The sequence below is a fragment of the Spinacia oleracea genome, chromosome 4 (genome assembly GCF_020520425.1).
Source record: "Spinacia oleracea cultivar Varoflay chromosome 4, BTI_SOV_V1, whole genome shotgun sequence".
NCBI classification, from domain to species: domain Eukaryota; kingdom Viridiplantae; phylum Streptophyta; class Magnoliopsida; order Caryophyllales; family Amaranthaceae; genus Spinacia; species Spinacia oleracea.
The window spans coordinates 178,040,165-178,063,889 of NC_079490.1; the positions used below are offsets into that span (position 1 = coordinate 178,040,165).

Below are 23,725 nucleotides of genomic sequence, written 5' to 3' on the forward strand. Positions count from 1 at the left end.
TTATATTCTCCTGTTGATCATAATGAATTTGGTTACAATTTTTGTAGTTGATGCCATTAAGTTGCACTCCGTAGTAATTTTTTTGATTAATTCATTCTATAGGGGTTAATTGTACTGTTTTTTTTTCTTGTTGTACTAACTTTTAGTGAATACGTAGTACAAATGAAGCAATGTAACGTTAGTACGTTACACATGAATGTTATTGGAACATTTTGCATACCCGAGAAACAAAGACATGAATCAAGGTATATACGCATTATAAGAAGATTAATGAACCATCTGAAGTATATCACCACAAAAAAAAGATAACAGCAGAAGTTTTTGTTATAATAACATTTACACTAATAATGTGCGAGTATCAGAGAGGCTGATCTGTGTTTATACCCTTTGAACATGTAATTGAAACTTGCACTAAGAACCTCTATCTTGGAACAACAGTTACCATATTGAGTTTCTTTTACAGGAAGCACGTTAGGTGCAAAGAAGACAGTTGTCTAAGTTGACACTTCATACTAGACAATAAAAGAATCCAGCAGAAGATCCACAATGTGCAAAGTTAGAAGCAAAATAATCCAAGGATTGGTTAGAAAAGTACGAGCAACTGCTACTCAAGGTGCAATCAGCTCAATCAGGAGCTTCTAGCACTCTGTCTGCATGCATTGCTTCTCGGTGGTGGCCCGATCAAACTTAGCAATACCTGCAAATTACATAGTAATTACTCGTACATGATAGAGGTTGTTTGAACGAAATGAGCTGGAGTAACTACTGTTTCATCATCTAATTAATGAACACAAATATGGAAAACAGCAACTTACAGGCAAAAAGATGAGTCCGTGCAGGAAACCAATGATAACTAACGCCAAGTACATTTGAAAGTAATAAACCTGCAAATATAGACACCCGTTGTTTAACCATTCGTGTTTTCACCCAAGTAATAAAAGGATTCAAGAGATAGATAATAGAGAAGTATATGTATGTTAGACCACAAAAATTTCTGATTTTGCAAAGCACAGGACGATAACTCCAACCAGCTTCGTCAGTGTGATTCCACTGCAAATGAAGTAAAAACAGGTATCAATTAGATGAATTTGCAACGACTATAGAATCAACTTTAGTTAATGGTTGAGAGTTCATAAAGTTATATAACTGTATTAAGGCATATCTGATTCTCACAAGTTGCCGTGGACTTGAATAAATGTGGAGTTTGTTACCTGAAAACAGAAGCTCCCATAGTGCCTAGAGCCTCCTCTGCTCGCTGGTTCCTGTCACCGTGGCTGACCTGAATATAATCCAAAAACTTGAGCACCACGAAGAAAAAGATGGACGACAAACTATATAGGTGGGAAATTAAATTCATGAGCCTTTTCTAATCCATTTCAGTTGTTTTGGAAGGGTCAATAACATAACAGATTAACAGCAAATAATTTTGTGATAATTACCGAAAAGGCATGTGTTATATGAACACAGAACTCAACAGCAATTCCGACTGACATGATAAGGTTGACAACTGATACGGCGTTCAGTTGGATACCCAGAATAGCCATAACACCCTGCATTTTCCATCATATTACAGATTTGGAGTGAGAAAGCTATTATTTCAGATATCATAAATCACTTCAGAAAGAAACATATAGTTCACTTGGGGAATATCTGGATTCTGACTTTCAAGCATACACAACACTACAAGTCCGTAACAGATCCTTTAACCCTCAAAAGAATGAGTTATTGCAATCAAGTCCTTTTCATATATAGTTCATGCCCCTGAGTTGGTTTAGGTTTTTGGAAAAAAATAAGTCTGCAGTGGTCCTACTCCACAAGTGGATTTACCGAAATTAAGCAATAATTCCACAAGGACCACAACAACACAACTCATAAGTTCCAACATTCCAAGTTAAAGAAACTTTAGAAGACCAGATATATTGCATAACAAATAAAATACCAAGTATAAAGTTTCACTTGTATGCAAGAAAACAAAATAGAATTTTAGGTAAGTGAAATTCTAAGGAAGATAGTAATCACAGTATACCATGAGATCCACCAAAATCATGGTTAAAACAAGCAAAATGATGGCTGAACTCCACAAACTGCAGTTGACAAGAAACAAGCAGCAATGAGTCACAAGAAAGGAAGACAGTTGAATGCTTGCATAAATAAGCAGAAAGGGCGAAAGGTACAGGGTCTGCAGTTTTCTAACCTGGATGTTATGACTAGGCACACGACAAAAACAGCACCTGCGACAACAATTAACACGTCATTCAGTGGATCTTTTGAAGTAACGTGTCTTATCTATATTAAGGCCGACTGTATATAAACTGGATGCATGAGAAGACTAAAATGAGTACATAAAAGGAGAGATACTGCACATTAATCTTTTCATTTGTAAGAGACCATAGAACTGAATTAAACTCATAGACAAAATACATCTGCATGTATATAAACTGGACGAGAGGACTAAAACAAGTAATATGAAGATAAATACTGTGAACGTTAATCTTTTCAGTTTCATGTAACTTTTTTTTTGATAAAATAACATCTGAATCACTCTAGAATGCTTAAAGTGCAAATAAATTTTCTGCTTCTTAAAGAGGGTTTTCCTCTTCTTCTTTTTTTCGTGGATGTAAGACTTTCTAACCTTATGCTTATGCTAGTGTCATGTGCCGTGAGGGAAAAGACTTGCTAATCCAAGTGAAGGCAATCAATGCCCAAAAAGTATGGATATATTTGTTTACCCTGCTAGTAATTTATATCACGATGTATATTAAAATAGAACTATCTGATTTTGGATATCTAACAGTTAACTTTTTTTTTTTTTTTTGAGGGGATCTAACAGTTGAGTTAATTGAATTTAGATCTCTATATATAATACGTAGTAGTAGAGAAAGAAGAAGTGTATAAAACTTTGTAGTTTGGAAAGAAAATGGGAACTCTAAACTGGGAACTGAAGCCTGAGTCATCAGCTATAAGTCTACAACAGCCGACAAGAGAAAAGAATCTAAAGCGTACAAAAAACGTTTTCCATGTCTTAAAAAAAATTCAGGCTGATGACTGTTTATCAATTTTCTTCCTCAAATCTGATTTGCTGACCACCGTATTTTTAATAATTAGTAAGAAGATAGAATAAAACGATTCACATTTCCAATATTCATTTCCATGTTCAGAGGGAAGAAAAAAGGAGAGAGACATATAAATTCTTGTTACTACCACAAGGTGGCCAAATTAATATAAATAACAAAATCAAACGCTTCAAGAAGCACTGTGGAAATACTAACCAAGGGCAATAGCTAGGTTGATCAGAGCAGTTGTCCAAATGTCCAAATACTGCTCGAAAAATATATAGAAGACCGAATATGGAAAGACATCAATCTGCAAAGTCGCCATACATAGACATTGATACCATGAGAAACACAAAATTAAAAAAAAATTAAAAAAAAGCTCCATCAACGATGATCAACAGGTAAAACAACATAAATTTAGATAAAGCTTTCTATATTAAGAGGACGTCACTATAGCCTAGGGAGGAAAGAAGAAAACACACACACACACACACATAACTGAATCTATACCTTCAGCGAGTCAGAAATTTTTGAGCTAAATTCACGGGCAGCACGCAGTGCGTTGACATAGTCACTCTGTCATTGATAAGGAACCAAATGGCTTTAGAGATCTTGGTAATTACAAATGCTAAATTAGGCCAAGAAACAGCTGATTATTCTATTTCCTGTAGACATGAACTAACCTGTTTGTTGACTGGTGTGTGATATGTCCGAAACTCAGAGGCTTTTATAACACCACTCTCATAACCTGATTTGGGATTTCATGAACACAAATTTTCAGTTCTGGAACTTAGAGTTTGTAAGAGAATATCAAGAATCAACAGGAGAGGACACAGTTCAGTAGGTCAGTAGGAAGAGAGATAGTAATAGACCAGTCAAGTCCAAACTAGTTGTGTAGGCTCCATGACCGCCCTTAGCACAATCAGCAGAAGGCAACGCATCGAGGAACCACGGGAGCTTTTCTCTAAACTGTGTAGTAGAAGGGCGATCACCGTCCAGGTCTGCATGGCGAAAGCACTGCACGATATTTTACATGTTACATTGATACTAGCACATGTCAAATAATCTTACTAAACAAATTGGAATTTAAAATTATTAAGGCATATAGAAGAACATCATTACTGTTGTACAATCTTCACAAACTCCCCCATAACCACAAGGACCTTCATCAGGTGAACAGCAAGGAGGCTGGAAAGAAAAATCAACAGACAGATTAATTATAAATACTAATAACATGGACTTCTGCAAGAAGAATATATTCTATTGACAAAATCCTTCCTACAAGTAACATCTACCAAGAACTCCTGGGTGGCAAAACCATTAGTTCAATGAGTAAATGGCGGATAATGATCATTAAACAGAAATGTGAGCAAATTGATGAAGATAATCATATCAAGTACAAACAAAAGGTTCACAACATGTGTAAACGCGTAATCATCATAAGTTTATTGGTTTCTTTTTTATGCAATCGGGATGTTTAATTCACACTGTTAGCCAGCAGTTGCCATTTACCCAAAAAAAAAGTCTAACATATCGCATTCTTGAAATAATTTTAACCACGTGAAAAAACATAAAATTAACTAAGAAATGCTATCTCCATTGTCAGTTTGTCACCAAGAACTCGAGCAGTCTAAATGGCGGGACAACTTCAGTATTGTGATATGTGAGGTCAGTCTACTCTCATTTTGACGCTTTTTTTACAAGTTTAAGTCTCATCTTCTCATTTTCCTTTGTGGATCAATGCACTCTTTACTTTATGAATCATGTTTAGCCATTTCTGTGACAAAAGATTCTCCAATTGGCTGACACCTGACAGTCAGATTCCCTTGACATCATCATTTCAACTCAACACTGGATACTTTTGTGGCCGTTGGAGAGGGGGGGAGGGTACAAGGGGGTAGAAAGAAACACCAACCTGATCATCAGGAGGACAATAACTCTCATTCACAAACTTTCGGCAACAACCAAAAGCTTCAGGTGATAACCACACAAGAAAATCGTCAAGCCATGACGCTGCTGGTTTAGCAATGTAGCTAGATTCTGGTGTCAAAGATGCTCTTGATATCTGCATCCATTAATGCAAAATCAACATAATATCTATGAAAACGCACATTATACAGGAAGCTGGACACAGCGGTTGGACTTAGGCTAAAAATGCTTTTTAAAACAGATCTCCAAACATATATATAGGCTGTAACCAAACTAGCCATAATGATGAATGTTAATAGAAATTATTTGACACTTCATGCAATAATGAAAAATATCAATAGAAGTGATTAGATACTTCAATTAGCAACACATTTAAGAATATGCGGAAAGAACAACAAAAACCCAAAAACATCAACATAAAGAGATGGGGGCTTTCTCCTGTTCAGATAGAAATAAAAGGGAATGCCAGGGGGGGAGGGGTTCCATCCATTCACTTTAAGAATCAAGGTATGCATTCATAACAAAGGAATTAACATTTATAATTGTGCTCATAAATCATAATGCATCAATTTCAAAAAATTTATTTCACAAAAGCAGTTCGTATCAAATAATAATTAAGGAAACTGCCACAATAAAAATCATGCTTAAGCTATTCCTGAAGATGCCAGCCAATAAGATAAATATAAGTGTTACCAATGACCTAAGTTGACATGTTACCTCATTTAGAACAGAATTTGAGTCACACTTGCTAATCGAACACAACTGATTTGTATGCCTTGATTTGGAGCTGCAAGGCATTCAATATGAAACATACATCTTTATCAAAATTTATGTGAAACATGCAATGCTAACTTGTAAATACAGAAAACAGACAAGCAGTCTCTTTTAGAAAAATTACTGAACTTAGATATCACTTGCAACAGTGAACCTCGAGTCCTAAAGACCTGTTAATAATTTTCCTAGCATCTATTGTTAATATATACTCATCGACTCAGCGTCACTTGAAACTTGAGATGACTTTCTATTAACTGGGTTTATTAGCTAAGGAACCATCATATACATAAACGGGACTATTCTATTTTCTCCAAATTCAAAAAGGCAACTTTCAAGTATCCCAAGAAATGAGGAGATCGATTTTAGAAAGGTTGTGTGTATTAAAGTCCGTAGTTGGTTTAGAGGTATAGAGTGGTTTAAGGGTCTAGTTTTGAAGAGTCTTCTGTTGCTGAGGTTGATCTTGAAGGGAATGGGGAGATGTAATGGCAACCGATAGGGGAGGATCATTTTCTCAAAGTTTTTGTGACTTTCTTGAAAAAAATCTCCGTAGATTTCACTGCTAAAAACTATTGAATGACGGAAGCTCCTAAACCATTATACTCTTCATAGGCAGCTTCCAAAGAGAGATTTCGCTAGAAAGAGTTCTTCAAAGAAGGAATTTATTCTTCCAATCAGTTGTAGTTCACGTCATGAAGAGAAAAGGCTTTTGTTTACTCTTCTTCCATTGGGCTCCATCTCTTTAGGGCTTAGGTTTGTTGGTATGGAATTGGGTGCAACCTCATTTTACCTAGAGTGGCTCTTGTGGTTTGGAAAAGAAGGATGGTTTGACTGTTGAAATGCAGAAATTGGTTCTATTGACAATTTAGTGGTGCATTTAGGAAAAAGAAGCTAGTGGAAATTTGAGAATAGAACTTGATTGTGCAAGCGTGCCAGTTTCTTATTTATTTGACGATATCAAGGAGTCCAGTTTTAAGTGACAGTTTTAAGTGGATTACACTTGCCTTTTCTATTGACAGTTTTAAGTGGATTACACTTGCCTTTTCTTGAATTTTTTCTTTTACATTATATCTAGAAAACATGATATCAGCCCTTCTTTTTTTTTATACATCTGTTAATATTAAACAAAAAAGAAAATATCCCAAGATAACTCCACTGAAATAGAAAAATTGTAAACTTCTCCATGAAACAATTTAAAGTGAATTGAGTAGATGCTCGATGAGAGAAAAAATGGTACCTGTAGTTATAATCCTTTACAACAAAATATAGGGGAGGTCCAACTCTGAGATGCTCTGAAATATTACTAAAATAGCCCTGCAACCACAAGGCAACTAGTGAGACCAGGAAAAGTAAGCAGTGGGATTACGTAACATGAGACATAAAGAAGCACAGGAAGACCTGCAGATATGAATCACGTGGAAGAGCAATCTGTTGCTCCAACCCTGGCTCAATCCTGGGGCACAAAGCCTACAGAAAAGAGAATGGAAAAAATGTATTAGGTAATTCAAATGAAGTTGTAGATGAAAGGGAGCCCTATTTTACTACTTCAATCAACTTAGAAATTGAAATTTTGATTAGAACAACTTACAATGCCTGCCAAAGCAAAACCAGAAAACAGTATAAGAATAACTACTTTAACTCCACGGCGTAAAAGAATGGGTGCATGAATTTCCTGCAAAATAAATTAGGGAATTTAAAAAGTCAATACGGCCAAGAGGGACGTTTTTTGGCAACAATTGTTTACTCATTACTCAAAGACAACATAGAATTTACACATTCTTGATACAGCTAGCAACTTCAATAATATGTTTTAAATTGACATGCTAATTATCAAATTGAACACCGAAGCTTAGCCATCAGGATATTATCACCAAACTTAACACATCACACTAAACAATGAAAAGTATAATCACATGACATATGAGATGGCCATTTTCATCTTTTCGAAAACCAAAAAGTTGTTTGCTAAAAAGTTTAACTTGGATTGAGTTAATTTTATGGTCATTTCAGTTTCCCAAAGTTTACATTCTATATTAGCAAAATTTATGTGGGGTAGCACTGTAACAGGATCAGTGATCTTTCATCTTTGTCTCTTTGAGTCTCAGTCCCTCAGCTCTTGTAAGTAAACAGATTTTGCTCAATTCCACAACTAGATCCGCGAAGCAGGCAATCCTCAGATTTATGTTAGTGCACTGACACAATACTAACACATTGATGTTTCTTAGAGCTGTCCAATTGGGTGTTTCGATGAACTGACTCAAGCTGTCGGGTCAATTCACTGTTTAATCAATCCAGGTCATCTCAGGTTGGGTCAGTTTCCGGTAGCTATAGTCTTTATCATTTAGTTCTAAACAATGAATGGGTCAGGAGTGGACCCACTTGTCATAATACTCCATACAATAATAGCATCTGTTGCACATCAATGGTTTTCATATTGAGGTACAGATCTCCAAGTAGGTAGCCTAAAAGATCTTAATATCCTCAAACTTTCAAGCATACCTTCATGTATCGAGTAAGCAGACCTGGAGTTCTCTGATCAATCCCTGTCGTCATATTATATAAATATACATCAGCTCAGGAAATATGATGAATGGAAATAACTGAGCAAATCTGCAGGTTAAAGAATAATTTGACCAAGGATTAAAAAAATGAATTCAATTGAGCTTTGATAGACCTCTGTTTAATCCCACAGAAGCTGAAGAAATTTTAATGCAAGGAAAACAGTCAATTCTGAAGTCTTCAGCTCTCTGGAAGTCCAAAACTATCAGTGCTACAAAGGCACTAAGTTGAAGAAGAAAGTCCAGAAAGACAGCCAAAGCTGTAGAGATGGACACGATTGTATCAGCCAATAAAAAACTATATCAAACGGACAAAAAAAAGAACAAGAACTGATTAAACCTGCAAACATGGAGAAAACTTGGCATGCTGGCATAGTAATGAAAGCTCCCACTGTAAATGCCAAGACCTCAGACAAACTGGCGAGTGTTATAGATGGACAAACCTCAACAAGGGCATTGCTTATTCGTTCTTCTAAAGAAATTTCGATTGGCTGGCGTTTTGCAGCGTGTACCAATATGCACATGTTATCAACTCCAACCTGTTGACGAATGATTGAGAGACTTGATGCATACTTATTTACGGAGAGCATTGCATACAGCAACCATAAAGGTATAGGAAAGAAAATGAATAAAATAAAATTGGAAGGCATTATGCACACATGAAAACCAATTGAGGTTGGCATGAGTGGTTAAGGGCCTCTTGCTCCTTAACCAAGGTCTGGGCTCGAGCCTTGGGAATGGAAAAAACCTCAACTGGGAGGGATGCTGCCCGTCGAGGTAACCATGCAAACTCCCGCGGGAAATTAGTCCACCCGCTGACGGCAGATGGAACTCCTCGTAGTAGAACCAAAAAATTATGCACGCATGAAAGACTAAAATTTCTACCACAAGGTATTTAAACAACTAAAGCTATCCTGATTCCTGAGACAGCTAGTAAGACTTTTCTTAGTACATTGTACTATCAGTTCAGGTGTCATAGAAAGATAAATGACAAAAGGATGTGGGCATTCAAGGCAAAACATCTGCAGATATGGAAAGGGAAATTGTGGGAATTCAAGGCAGAACATCTTCACTTATCCAAAAAAATCAACAAGAATAAGCACCAACCCTGTTACCCAGCATGAAATAGAATGCTGCAAAGCTATATGCTTTTATCTGGAGTAAAATTTCACATTGAATCAGCATACCAATATCCAGATTGTCTGCTGCTGTCCTTCTCCATCTCGGTAGAAAAATTATACATTGGATGAAGGATATGACAAGACTTGATGATACAAGGATGAAAGGATCTATCAAATTACTTCATGACAGCTACATTAGAAAGAAATGCTAAGCATAAGTAAGTTTAACGCATGATAATGCCTCAATCCTCTAAGCAACAGCCTCTAATTTTAGCCCTGACCAAATGAATGTGAAGTTTGATGACTTTGAACTGTTATGTAAAAACATCCCTAAGATATGATGATAGGTTGATCACTTCAAATCTATCATCATCAACAACTACATAAACTCACCAGAAGCGGTAAGGAATAATGTCAATCCAGGTTTGTCACATACATTTATCATCATCTTGATTTTTAAAGCACTTAAACTCAATAGAAATGACAGACGCTAACATAACATATATTGGCAGTCATTGTCATACATAAACCAACTTCCAAGAAAAACAAGGAAGACACACTCGGCATATGTGAATCCAAATAATAATATGGCATTTAATAGAATGATGAGTCAACTTACAGCCAACACGAGAAAGGGGATGACTTCCAGTATTATTAATGTTGACTTCACTCCAAAGGCGCTGAAGAAACCAACTGAGCCAAGAACAGATAATATAACAACCACAACTCCTGAAAGACCCAGTAAAACCTGTAATGGTAATAGTTTACCAAAATACTCATTAGTCATTTAGTTCACCTGCCCCCATGCACAACCTATGTTACTCAGACTTATATTTATTCGAGCTCAAATTTTATTCATTTAAGCTTGAATTTATTCGTTTAATCTCAAACTTTATTCATTTAATTAACTTTTTCGTTCCTTTTTTATTTTCATGTTTTTTTATTTTTTCTTATCAATTTAATTACAATAACGCCATGTGATATTGCACTATTCACAAATCACAGTTAATGATTTTTAATTTCCCATATGCACACTGAAATCTTCATTATGGAAAAAACATACGAAGTTTCATATAAACCCGCTAAAGAGGCTTAAAACATTAGGGGAACCTGCTATTGTTATGTGCTAGATGCAGCAGGATGAGGATAATGGATGATTAAAGTGACTATCGCAGTATAATTTAAGGAACTAACTGGAAAAAGTTAATTGAATGCATACCTTGGATGAAATGTAAAACGAGGACAAGCGTGGCCTGTCTCCCAGTGTAAGTGATATGTAAGCAAACATCACAAGATAGCTTATCTGTTACAAATTAAACAAATCGGAAAACGAATTATATGACCTCATTTTTCTCGAATACATTAACAAGTTTAGCAAATTTTCAGGCAGATATATGATGACATGCTATAAGCTCTTCCCACCAAAAACAGCCTAAATTCATAAAGAAAAAATTGATTTCTAAAATAACTTACTGAAATTGTTAAAACATCAGCATAGCTTTCTCGTTTTAGTTCATCTTCAATTGAGCTTTCAGAAGAAAAAGATAAAGTGAGATTGCTAGACAGCACCATGGGCAACAGTTCCTCCTGTAATGAGAAATGGATTATAAGAGTCACCGAATGGTACCACATGTCAACAAAAAATCAACTAGTGCTGTAGTAGATGGTATAAACTCGAGGATAGAGGAGGTAAAGCAACACCACTTTTCATTTTTTTTTTGATAAACTTAATAAGAAGTGTTGTTTGTTTTCTCTCCTCCATCTCAACATCAGCACAGGACATATCTAAAGTATTATCCTTTTTTAAACGAGAAGGCGGTTAGGAAAAAGAAAACTAAAATGCTCTAAAGGAGTGTTCAAACCTTGGCCAGCTTAATGAAAGCCCTTTCCCATTCCACAGCCTTCTCATTCGCGTCACTTGACTCAGCTACCGTATTAGTGACTGGGTAAGTTACCACAAATGCAGTAGCCTGATATTTAAACATCACAAAAATCAATTATTCTGCTGTTAGTAATGTTAGATTCAATAAAGAAATTACCTCAATTACCTCAGAAAAATTATTCCCGGAAAATCCCCCCAAGGCAGTGCTTGGGTCAAGGGGACCTTTAAAAGCGCTCAAACATGTGTCGGAGGATGTGTGCTGCAACGGATACAAGTCCCAAAAAAGTGTTAACATACATGCAAAATATTGAAGATAGAAGCAGTGACATCTTATTTTTTTTCATTTCATGGAGTCTTTAGGTATCCTCAACAGATGGAGCACACATGATTTTCTTTTTAGTGTTTGAGGAATTTGCTCAAGCAGCAAATGCTCCCACGTGAGCATACCCTCTGCAACCAGGACCAAAAGAATATAGCCACAAAGGGTTCATGAAGTGAATACCTGAAAGCAATATAAAGCATGCTGAATTCCTCCATAATCATCATAATTGTCAGGATCCATCTGGAAATACTGTCAAATACAAGAAAATATCAAATTACATAAAATAAAGTTAGATATCGTGCAAAGTGAAGGGACATTAACAATAAAATAAAAAAAGGAAGGCTGCAATAGGCTCCTCCATTTCAAGTAGAAAATACCAAGAATACCAGGCCAAAAGATTAGTAAGAAAATAGATTGCTGAATGATGATAAAATGAGTGGAAAAACAGAAATGTTCAGAGTTACAGTATTCAATCAACCTGAAGGATACTCTGGATGGCACAATCCTCCCCTAGAGGCTTTAAACAAATATCAGACAAAGATACCATAGATCCTGAATAGTTCACTTTAAGTTCATCAACCTGTAGCAAAAGAAGTTTCCACATTCAAAACCAGTAAGAGGTTATAAAGAAAGATACACCTACAGACATCCTTTAAAGGCATGCTAACTGCAACTTGAAGTCACTAATACCTTTTGCTGGATATCAAAAAGCAACTGCATATTATCCTCTGTTAAAATACTGGGAGATTTTCCACTCTGCGGATCTGGCATGGTTGCCAATATAACCTGAAAATAGTGAACCACTCAACTTCAGTTTGCAAACATGAATGCCAAAATTCACATAATTCTACACCATATGTTGCACTACAGCATTTACTAATTAAAGCTGGATCCTTTATTTTGTCTTTATTTTCTACTAAGCAGAGTCCCTATGTCCTAAGCATGAGAGAAAAATCTAATTTACTCTATGATAATTCAGCATGAATCCAATGTCTCTCCAAGCAGAACAGACACATACGAATTACATCGTATAGCTATTAGAAATCTATCAGATTGTCAATGGAGGATTGACTAAATACAAGTAAAACAAGGTGCAAATAAATGCTTACTCATCACTGATACTACTGCAAGTCTGACACAAAAGAAAACAGGAGTCTCATACCTGTTCAATCCTATAGAAAGGAGCTAGGTGAGTGTCGAAGAAATGCTTCTCTTCAGCTGCCTTACTTCCAGGACCTACCCATAACTAAAACAAAAAGGACATCTGACGAATATTATGACGCCGTCAACACAGGAAATATCTTAATAACAATAAACAGAGAAAACCAACATGTTTACTTAAGCCACCAGTGTTCTCGAAATTATTTAGTGGTTCATTGAGAATTGAGATGTAAGAATTCATATTAAAAAAAAAATTACATTAAAATGAAAATGTGCTTTCATTGATGTGGAGTACGAAGCTTTTGCATCTATTCAGGTTCCTTGACAACCTAGTCCAGAATTTAAAATTTGTGATCCTGTACAATTGGTGTAAAGGGGTAGACCTGGATGCTAACACACCTTTTCAGGTCGAGTCTCAACTTTGAAACGTAGTAAACCCAAGCAAAGAACAAGAACTACAGCGATTGAGGAGCACAGTACAAGAGTAGGATTCCTTGCAACCCACAGCCCATACTTCCTGCAGTAGGTTCATTATGAAATTCATTGAATCAATGATAATTCTGAAGGAGCTGAAAAGAATATAAAGAACACTTTTAATTGCTCACCTAAAAACATCAATCATAAATACTTGAACAGTAGACTGGGACTGTGGAGCTGTCTCAGTATCCTAATCAAAAGTAAATAAAGCTATGAGATTACAAAATAAACCCACAGCAAAATAAATGAAGCTTCAAGAAACAGTAGAGCTACAGAAGGAAACAACATTTGACCATGCAGGTATGGTTTGAATTTTGAAATGTAGAGTAACATGAAACTAGATTTTACAGGATCCCAGCTGATAACTGAATAAAATAACAACTTTACAAATTGAAGACATGCAGATTACTGCTATAACAGGCCAGTTAACCATATAAAGGAGAAAGAAAAGCGCATCAAATTCAACTAACCAAGAAATTATGAACAAACATGATATTGATCAGCAATTATAGAAGGCTATGAAGTATAAACAACTAGAATTTGATGATTATGCTAAAAGACAGTAACAAGTGAAAATTATTCCCACTCCCCAATGAAAAGTACACAGGCAGATGCTCGGAATTAACCTTCACGTCCGGGGTATCTTCATTTTCCTCATCAAAGGAGTCAACTTTACTCAACAAAGGCTTCGTACTAGAGGCAGGACCAGTTCTTTCAGTTTCTTTGTAGAAGAACCCCCATCCAAGAAAGGCAGAAACCAACACAATAAAGAGGATGGCCATTGCCAAGTCAATGCATTTCACCTGTAAGTATCAATTGCCGAATCCATAAGAACCAGAAGGTAAAATAAGATACAAACTATACAATAACTTAACAGATGACACAACAACCAAAATCTTGATCCAATCAACAGAAAAAAGTGACTAAAGCTAGGATCTTTGTTTTCATGTCATTTTGGACCTCAAAAAAACCCAGCTTTACTGAGCAGGACTCCTTTGTATGTGAATGGGGAGGTTCTGAACTTGAGCACACAGGTGATGAAGGACAGTCACCACATGAGCAGCCCAGCGAAGTGTCGTTGCAAGAGTAGGTAGACACATCCATAAGCTGCATTCCGGATGATTCAGGAGCCTTAGTCTGAAAATCCATGGAGTATGGAGATCCGGGCATGCCCAGTCCTGCCTTCTGACCAAGGAATGCAAACCATTCTGAAAATTATATGGTTTAGTAAACATTCTCTTAAAAGTATAAGTGTGCTCATTAAAGTAGGACTTTAACCTCCAAATAATATTAGAAGGGGGAAATGATACCAAGTATAATAGATGAGCATGAAAGACTGGTCAATAGAAGACCCCGACAAAATGGCTAAAACCCAATCCTTTGCATCAAGACTAAGCTAGACAACATATATAAGAAAATCAGAGCACTAAACAGCAAAGTGAACCCTCCAATTGCCTATCACGTGATTCCTCCAGAGGTACTCCCTCCGAAAGTTCTTCCCATTTCCCTTGGGCGCACTTGCCAATGCACATTTTGTATCGTCAATATCTCTAATTACATGTTAGTAAAAATAAAAAATAAAAAATTGATATTGTTAAGTACCCATTGAGACGAATCAAACAAGACTATGTTTTTTCTAATATATTGGAAAAGATTTATTTCATTGTGAATAATACGAAGTATCAAGACTCCAAATGGGAAGAACAAAAGGGAAAGGAGGGAGTAATTCAAACGGACAAGTCCTATTTGCACACAAATGGAAGACATAATAGCGTCATGAAAAACAGTAACTAAGGAGCAATTCCGTTAAAATACAATCTTTTTCACATCCCAAAACAAGAATTAGGTATGTTCTAATTTTCCACTGCGTACAATAAGAAAATAACGACTACTAAAATGTTGGTAAACAACTGCGGTCACTTTATTTTGATATTTAACACCTTTTAAGTTTCAGGTTTTTGTATTTCCCACCTTGTAAAATGTAATTTCATATTTATCACCTTAACTTTATAAAGGTTTTATATTTACCACCTCTTAACGAATTTCATCCAAATTTCCGTTCGTGTGAGTCCTTTTTAATTAATTTCTTTAACTGGAAAGTTAATGAAAGAGGAGAGAGATTAAAGAAGTTGGTTAAGTATGGTCCGTATGGACGGAATACTGGATGAAATCCGTTAAAAAATGGTGAATACAAAACGTTTCATAAAATTAGATGGTAAATGTAAAATTACATTTTACAAGGTGATAAGTACAAAAACCTGAACCTTAATAGGTGATAAATATGAAACATTCCTTCAAAATATTGCTATAAAATTAACACAAGTTTCCTGCATGATCTATATAAACAAATTTGTTTATCTTTACTAACACGCAACTCATGGTTATGGTTGTTGTGTCTACAACCAGCAAAAACGCTACTCCCTCTACCCAACATTGTTCGCAAGCCTTAGAACTATAGCATTCTGAGTAACAAATCCCAAAGCTCGCTAACAATGTGCTATGAACGGAGAAAAAAAAGAGGATTTTACCAATTATAAAGAACTTTTTAAGCTTGATTTTTAACTTGGAATAATCATTCAAATGTCTAACGCAAACACATAGATCTTCTTCTTCAGTATTTTATCTTCTAGATTCAATTTCGCTTCCCTATCCCTCTTTCTCTTTGACTTAGGTTTGAGTTCTCAGATGAGGAAGCAAGTTTGTCAGCTCAATTTCATTCTCGGTCGTGTAGATTGTTGTTTACGCCGCCGCTACCGTCATCACCATCACTTCTGCCACCGGCGCAACCACCGCTAGACATCACGTTAGCATCGGCCATATTTCAATTGGGTTTTGTAAGTTTTGTAAATGTATTTACATTGTTTTATTACTTGGTTTTGTTTGTTGCACAGGATGATTCTTTATTATTACATTAGTTAGTTTTAATTTCATTTTACTGCTGCAATTAGTTAGTGTAGTTGGTTAGTGCAGTAATTTAGTGTTGGGCTTCGAGTTTGGTTTCTTCCGAAGGATGTGGTGTCATTATATATCGTTCGGCTAATCATTTATCTTTGAAGTCTATTCACCAACTTTAATTGGGGCTGGGGTAGTATGAGGTTTGAGCGTAGGTTTTCATTGTTCTCTCTAATCTCTATCTAGTTTGTACGAAGTCATTCGAATTCATTCAAAGGATGATTTCAGGTAATACGCCTGAGTTTTCTTTCCTTATAAAAAAAACACACATAGAAATCTATAGATTTAACGTACACACACAAAGAAGAAGGGAAGGTATACGCTTTATAGAATAAACAATCAGATAAACAAAGCTGAAAAATATCCTTACCTTTGTAACTCTTCGCACCAGCCCCAACAAAATCTATGGCTCTTGTGTTCATACTTCCGAATTTTACATCCTTACAAGAGTTATATAGTCCTTCACCAAAATCTTCAGACACATAATATGCAATGCCATCTACAGTCAAGTTACCATTTACCTGGAAAATAATTAAACTTAATTTATGATGACAGTAATGTTATTTTTTGCATTCAAGGCAAACAACTATTACACCTCCAATGTAAAAATAAAGAAGAAAACTAGTATTTTAAAAGATGGGCAAACAAAATTTTCAATTTCACAAAAACACAAGCTTATATGATAAAACAAATCAATAGTGTGCAATCCTAATAACCCTAGTCAGATGAATTTGTCTCTGTTTTTTTTTCTTTTTGCTGCAAACTATAAACAAAAAGCTCACATACTCCATTAAATTTAAATAGCTAAAAAGGGGGAGTGGAAGGGGGGTGGAAGGCTTGGGAATAAAACAGATCTTTCATGAAACAATTTTATAAACTCTAGAACATTTCTAAGGGATAATTTCCAAAAAGTAAGTATCAACACCAATTAACCTTGTGGTAACTTGTACTGAGTTACTAACCTTGCCGATGGAAGTAACATTAATGAATTGACTCTGATTTGGGGAGCATGAAAGCTCGCAGAAAAGATTCAAGAAGTTCCTCAAGCAAGCGGGGCAACTCACAAGTAAAGGAATCGCCTGCAACAAAGTAGCTAAAATTGAACCCTTTTTTACAATAGACAAGAAAACTGAACAAGACACAGGTAACAAAATAATTTATCAGCACCAGATCAAGAGTTCTGCAATTATCTATCCTAGGTCCATGTTATATACAGGAAGAAGCTGTTTATATAACATCATATTTATTGCTAGATTGCAGTGCTAGAGGTTTGTAATTATTCTTACTTGTTGAACTTGTGACCGCAATGTGTCAAACTGACGTTCTGTACAACAAACATTCCCACTTATGGTAGGACACAAACTCTGAATTTTCGCAGAAAAGAGATCATCAGGCTGCAAAAGATGACCACTAGCTTGAGTTAAAAGTCCAATGCGGTACAAATAATTTATGAAATAAAAACTTGATATCATGCCTTTTTTGAAGGAGAACTGTCAGGACAATTTAAAACTCTCCCATCGCTGCGCTCTCCACAAATATCATACATGGAACAATACTCTGTTGAGTGTTTTCTCCTAAGAAACAAGGTTAAGCAAGTTAAATTACGAATTTTACACAGGAAGTAACAATTTAGAAAAATTAAAAGAGTTAAACCGGTAAAGATACAAGAGCCAAGACTATGGCATCCATTTTATTACACGGCATAGTTATTATAATATGGCACTTGATTGGTTCATACTAAGTCAAGAAATCAAGATTGCAACTTAAAGTATAGACAATCCACTTTTCCTGACCCCTCATCTTCTTACTTTTAATTTTCCCAGTTATCTGCGAAAATAGAACTTAGGTGAATGGAATATTTAATAGATCCTTTCACCAAGCACTAGTCAGAGTAGTCACAGACGTGCTAACTATAAAACCCATTAGCAAACACTAGATGAAGAAAGGATATGAAAATCAAGAGTTCCGAGACAAGGTTCTCGATAGAATGGACTCCAATCCAGCTATAAAATCCAAATTTAATGTGTGTGACTCTTACTTCATTCCAACCAAATAGTTTTATTCGTGGACATCAGAACCTATTAAGACTGTATACCCATTATTCTTATAAGAACAACTCATGATGGAAGATGAATCTTATTTTGAATGATAGTCTACAGTTAGCAATAAGAGTTTCAGATGAACAGATTTTATGAAACACCGAATCAATATTTCAAACAAAGCATCACTTGGAATCAAGAGATCAATTACAAATATCTAAATGGCTATCATGTTAGCCACCTGACAACCATCAAAAATTCTAAAAACATGTGAAGTACTAACAGCCCGTTTGGTAGCCGGCCATAAATGGTGCCAATGGGAATGAATTTGTATGTAAATTTATAAGGAAAATCAATATTCACTCCTAAAGTAATGCTAATTCACTCAAAATTATCTCTTTTTCTTTATAAATTTCCATTACCATTTGGGGAGTGGTATTAGGTGGGAATGCAAATTTATAAAGAAAAACACCAAGTTTGAGATAAAATTTCATTACCATGGACACATGATGTTAATTTCTTGCCAATTAACACTAGGATTTATTCCCACACCGTTTATTACCGGCCACCAAACGGACCGTAAGAGTTTAGCAGTTAGTTATTTAGCCTCACTCCAATCATGAGAAAGTTAAAGCTACTATTAGAGGCAAACTATACATTAAATAGTTAGGGAGGGTAATAGGATCCCCTAACCCTCATGTCAGCCATATGGCTCATAGAGTAATAATTAACCGCCAATTGTTTGAAATGTGTTCCTCCACAAAGACTTAACCACGCCACCGCCACCATCTTACTCAGTTACCCTGGCCCCTAATGATGCCCATTACCACCTTACACATTCCAAGCATGCCCTAACAAATAACAATACAGTGGCTACAGTAAAAGTTCACATAAGCCTTTACTATGACTTGGAAAAAAAATAAGTGAAATCATCAAATCATAGACCTAGTTATCATGCTTTTCACATCTTTCAAGTAAAATCATGCCATTTCATGTTTTGATGTTTCCTGAACTTCCCATTCTTTTTGTCAAATAGTATCAATTCAAACCAAAACCCAGTTATTGGCAAAATTGAATTTTACCGAAGCAAAATAAAGTCTTTAATCTTCTCAATACTCTTTTTATCCACACAAAACATTCATTTCAGACTTCTGGTTCCCTTTTTATATAACCATTTTTAATGATTTTTACAATACAATTCATATTTGATCAATTAATCCAAAAAGAAAAGCAGAATTCAGGAGATAAATGAACATACCTGAGTATTGAATCAGAGAACGAGGAAGACCCAGAATCAGCATTCACTAAAATAAGCAAAGAACCTAGAAAAAGCACCTGCACAACAAAGATCATCGCAACTTTGATTAAATGTTTCCACATGACATTAGCAAAATAAAACTAGAAAAAAGAAAAAAAAACGAAGTACAATTCTTCAACTTGCAACACCAAAAATTGATCGTTTTTCTTGGTGGGTTAAATTAAAAAGGATTTAACTTGCCTGGATCATAAGTAGAGGGACCAAAAACCTGCAAGATGACGCCATTGATGATTTCTCACATAAGCAATTGGTTTGATGATTTGGTTTGGGGAGAGAGAAAGGGAGGAAAGTGAAGATGAAAAGAGAGGAAGTTGTTTTCAGTTGAAAATGGGCAAAGTTTGTTGGGGGCAGTAGAGACAAACACAGTCAAATGAAGGTGAAACCAAGAAACGTATCTATGATGTGGACTTTGGAATTGGATATTTTTATGGGAATATTATCCATGCTTTACCCGCTTTTTGTCCTCGTGGAGCTTGCAGGTGATTTGATGTTAACCTAAAAGAAACTCCCATTTCTGATGAGTCATTTCCTTCAATATTGTTTAAAGAACGTCAAATTCTCAAAATACGCCACTTTTTAACTTAATTTTCACCATACCGTCCACGTCAGCATTAAATCCGGTTTTTTTTAACGAAGCGGCACTAAACCGCTATCTAAGGTAGCGGTTTATAACCGCTTCAGGTGGGGCTCGAACCTACGACCTTCAACGTAGGAAACAATTGCTCTATCCACTGAGCTACAAACACTAATGTTGATAAGTTAAATTTGGTAATGTTTATAATTAATATTAAGAAATGGTTAAAAAGAAATATGCGCGTTAAGTAGGATTCGAATCCACGACCTTTTGCTTAGAAAGCACAAGCTCCATCCACTGAGCTACAGATGCAATTGATGTGACAAGAGGTTACTTCTAAGTTATATTTCTATTTAAACTGTAATTCATGTTAAAAATAAGTTACAACTAAGCAAACCGCCATCTGAGATAGCGGTTTTGTTTTAATGCAAACCGCTATCTCAGATAGCGGTTTATAACATTGGCGGTTTGCTTTAAAACAAAACCGCTATCTCAGATGGCGGTTCAATGCTGAACCGGAAAAAAAAAAATTACTTCTCTTTCTCCCTTGCTTACGTGGACGATATGGTGGGAAATAACTTAGAAAGTAACGTATTTAGGGAATTATTGGATCTTTATGCAATATTGAAGGAAATCGCTCCATTCCTGATTATGAGGCGTGATTTTATAATGGATAGATTGTAGATTAAAATGTCTAAGAAAAACATTTTAGAAACAATTCTTCAGGAAAAAACATTTAGTTTTTGAAAAATAACTCATTTTATTGAAAAATGAAAATATTTTGCACCAAGTCAATCAGAGCCTTAATGGTTAACACGAGTTTTCTGAAAAATTAATCTGCACTAATAAAAAGGACTCTGGTTTCATCTGAATTTTTGAAGATCAATTTACAGTTCCCATGATTCTATAATTGGTTGGTACAACAGGGAGGAAGATGAAATAAGTGCAATATTACTTGATGAAAGTTTGAACATATTGATAAAATCTTCAGTAATCAGTAACTTGATCATATACTTCATCAGTGTCCATACATCTGTGTAACTTGTCAACGGTACAACAACTTTCAATCGCCTGTGGCGTGGACTTATCCCCAGCTATGAACCTTAAAGCCCTGTCATCAACACGAACCAGGCTATAACCAGCCACTATTTTGACTCCTCTTTCCTTGACTAATCGTCTCATCTTTGCTGCAACACTCCATGACCCTGTACTAGCATGCAAACTCGATGCTAGCAAGTAACCAGACGAACCAAAGGGCTCCAACTCAAGAACATGAGAAGCCGCTCCTTCACCAATCTCGATGTTTTTGAACCTCGTACAAGCACTCAACACTGCTCCCCAAATACTTACCTTGCCCTGAAAATTTTCAGGCATAACATTGATCAGGTTCATAGCATTATCCAACTTTCCTGATCTACTCAACATGTCAATCATACAAGCATAATGCTCCAGACTTGGTTGAATCCCAAAATCTTGAACCATCTCTTTGAAGAATGTGAGGCCCAACTGAATTAGTCCGCCATGACTACAAGCAGCTAAGACTGAAAGTGCTGTAACTGCATTTGGTTTGAAACCTTTTTGCCTCATTTCAGTTACTAGACCTAATGCATCTTGAGCTTGGCCACTCATGCCATATGCTGATACCATACTAGTCCATGACATGATATTTTTCTGGGGTATTTGATCAAATGCCTTTTTTGCTTCTTCTATCGCCCCACATTTGGAATACATGTCTATGATTGCAGTTCCTACAGATACATATGCATCAAAGTTACTTCTGATGGCAATACCGTGTGCCCATTTACAAGTTTTGAGTTCTGCAGAAACTGTACAAGCTTCAACCAAGTTTAAGACAACTACTGGATTAATTCTCTCCCCAACCTCCCTCATTTTTCTAAACACAGCAACTGCCTCATCAGGCATGCCACAGTAGGCGAATCCACCAATCATTGTGGCCCATAAAACTGTATCCCTTTTATCTGTTCTGCTAAACAGTCTCCATGATAGCTCAATGAGACTGCATTTTGCATAAGCGTCAACTAAACAACTTAAAACCAAATTATTTGATTCATACCTATGTCTTATTACTCTAGAATGGATTAGTTTACACTGAAATGGATCAGAAAAGTGCTTCCATAGTTGAAGAAGATTCACAAGTGTTACTTCATCTGTTTCAGTTTTCGCCTGCAGCATGGAATTGGCTATGTCTAAAGCTTCTATACACATTCCATTAAAAGCCAACCCAGATAAGATTGAATTCCAGGATACAATATTTTTTACAGTCATCTCATTGAAAACCCTCGAGGCAGAGATCGGATCACTACATCTAGAATACATGTCAATCAAAGAGTTTGCAACAAACACATCGATATCATGCCCTCTAGAAATGGCCAAAGCATGAAGAGATCTTCCCGCACTAGCATCTTCAAGATTACTGCAGGCCTTAAGAACACTAACCACAGTTAACCCATCTGGCTCAACCTCCATATCCTTGAACACCTGCAGCCCCAACAACGGTTCCTCATTCTGTACGCAAGCCCGAATCATCATACTCCAAGAAATAACATCTCTCTCGCACATTTCATCAAACACCTTGTATGCATACTCAATATTAACAGCGGCATACATACCCAACAGGGAGTTTTGCAGAGAGTGAACACCCAGAAATCCACTTTTCAATACATAACCATGAAACTTCCTCCCCCCATCAAAATCCACGAGAATGCGATATGCTTGAGCTACAAGAACCAAGGTGGAAACATTAGGTTCGAAACCCGAAACTCGTCCCTGCACAAAAAACCAAAGACCACCTTCTAAAAGACCATGATCAAGGTACCCATGAATGATAATGTTCCATGAAACGGTGTCTCTGTTTCCCATGGCCCGAAACACCGACAACCCTGAAATGGGGGCACCCCATTTCATGTAAAAATCCAGCGTTGAGTTCCCAGCAGAAGTGAAGAAGTCATATCCCTGCTTCACTGAACAAGCATGCATTGATTCTCCATGTTTGAAGGAAATTTGCGAGCTTGCTTTGATAATGGCAGGGAAGAGTGAACAATCTGTTAGTTGTACTCCAGATCTTTGCATTCCTACATAACAAGAGATTGCTTCTTGCCAATGCCCATTTGATAAACATTCCTTGATCCTCGAATTCCATTCTGGTAATCTCAAATTAAATGATGCAATTGGCAATCGCATTGCAACGCATAACAAATAACTAAATCATCACGAGAGAAATGGAGAAGGAAGGTAGGAAACCAACTCTCTTATTGCTGTTTACTCCCTCCGTATTTGTTTAAGAGATACACTTGAGCCGGCACGGGTATTAAGAAGAATAAAACAAGTGGGGTTGGGGTAGACTTTTTAATAGATAAAGCAAGTGGTCTCATGTCCTTTTAGGGGGGGTGGGGGTGGAGTGTAATTGGGAAATTATTTGTTTAATAAAGTGGTGGGGCATAGAAGTGATGGTGGGGTTGAAAAGTTGCCAAAAATAGCAAGTGTATCTCTTGAATAAATACGACTGGAAAAAGCAAGTGTATCTCTTAAATAAATACGGAGGGAGTAC

The 23,725-nt window shown here is 36.2% G+C and overlaps 2 protein-coding genes across 2 annotated transcripts; both read right to left on the reverse strand.

The window, feature by feature from the left end:
- Nucleotides 1–236: 236 nt before the first annotated feature.
- On the reverse strand, nt 237–19,988 carry LOC110805965 (uncharacterized). Its single transcript, XM_022011597.2, has 39 exons — nt 19,764–19,988; nt 19,524–19,600; nt 17,701–17,800; nt 17,513–17,620; nt 17,189–17,305; nt 16,597–16,747; nt 14,235–14,482; nt 13,901–14,077; nt 13,403–13,464; nt 13,197–13,314; nt 12,799–12,882; nt 12,327–12,422; nt 12,115–12,216; nt 11,817–11,885; nt 11,481–11,573; nt 11,295–11,402; nt 10,906–11,019; nt 10,652–10,735; nt 10,052–10,180; nt 8,652–8,850; nt 8,428–8,571; nt 8,253–8,296; nt 7,342–7,425; nt 7,152–7,220; nt 6,991–7,067; nt 5,700–5,769; nt 4,969–5,118; nt 4,176–4,241; nt 3,926–4,070; nt 3,737–3,801; nt 3,564–3,629; nt 3,270–3,363; nt 2,195–2,231; nt 2,027–2,084; nt 1,440–1,550; nt 1,212–1,279; nt 984–1,050; nt 816–884; nt 237–697 (listed from the first exon to the last, which is right to left on the reverse strand). The coding sequence occupies exons 1-39, from the start codon at nt 19,806–19,808 to the stop codon at nt 629–631; spliced, it is 3,834 nt and encodes a 1,277-aa protein (XP_021867289.2). The 5' UTR covers nt 19,809–19,988; the 3' UTR covers nt 237–628.
- Nucleotides 19,989–20,952: 964 nt separating this feature from the next.
- Nucleotides 20,953–23,445, reverse strand: LOC110805961 (pentatricopeptide repeat-containing protein At2g17210). Its single transcript, XM_022011592.2, has one exon. It carries the CDS (start codon nt 23,356–23,358, stop codon nt 21,145–21,147), a length of 2,214 nt encoding a protein of 737 aa, XP_021867284.1. The 5' UTR covers nt 23,359–23,445; the 3' UTR covers nt 20,953–21,144.
- Between the last annotated feature and the right edge of the window lie 280 nt (nt 23,446–23,725).

Excerpts from the sequence above, each read along its gene's own strand:
- LOC110805965 (XM_022011597.2), bottom strand. The coding sequence starts at position 19,808 with ATGGCGTCATCTTGCAGGTTTTTGGTCCCTCTACTTATGATCCAG. Across the intron at positions 14,078-14,234 it reads TAAAGCTGGGTTTTTTTGAG|GTGAAATGCATTGACTTGGC; the intron begins GTCCAAAATGAC and ends TGATACTTACAG. Across the intron at positions 11,020-11,294 it reads CTTTCATTAAGCTGGCCAAG|GAGGAACTGTTGCCCATGGT; the intron begins GTTTGAACACTC and ends TTCTCATTACAG.
- LOC110805961 (XM_022011592.2), bottom strand. The coding sequence starts at position 23,358 with ATGCGATTGCCAATTGCATCATTTAATTTGAGATTACCAGAATGGAAT.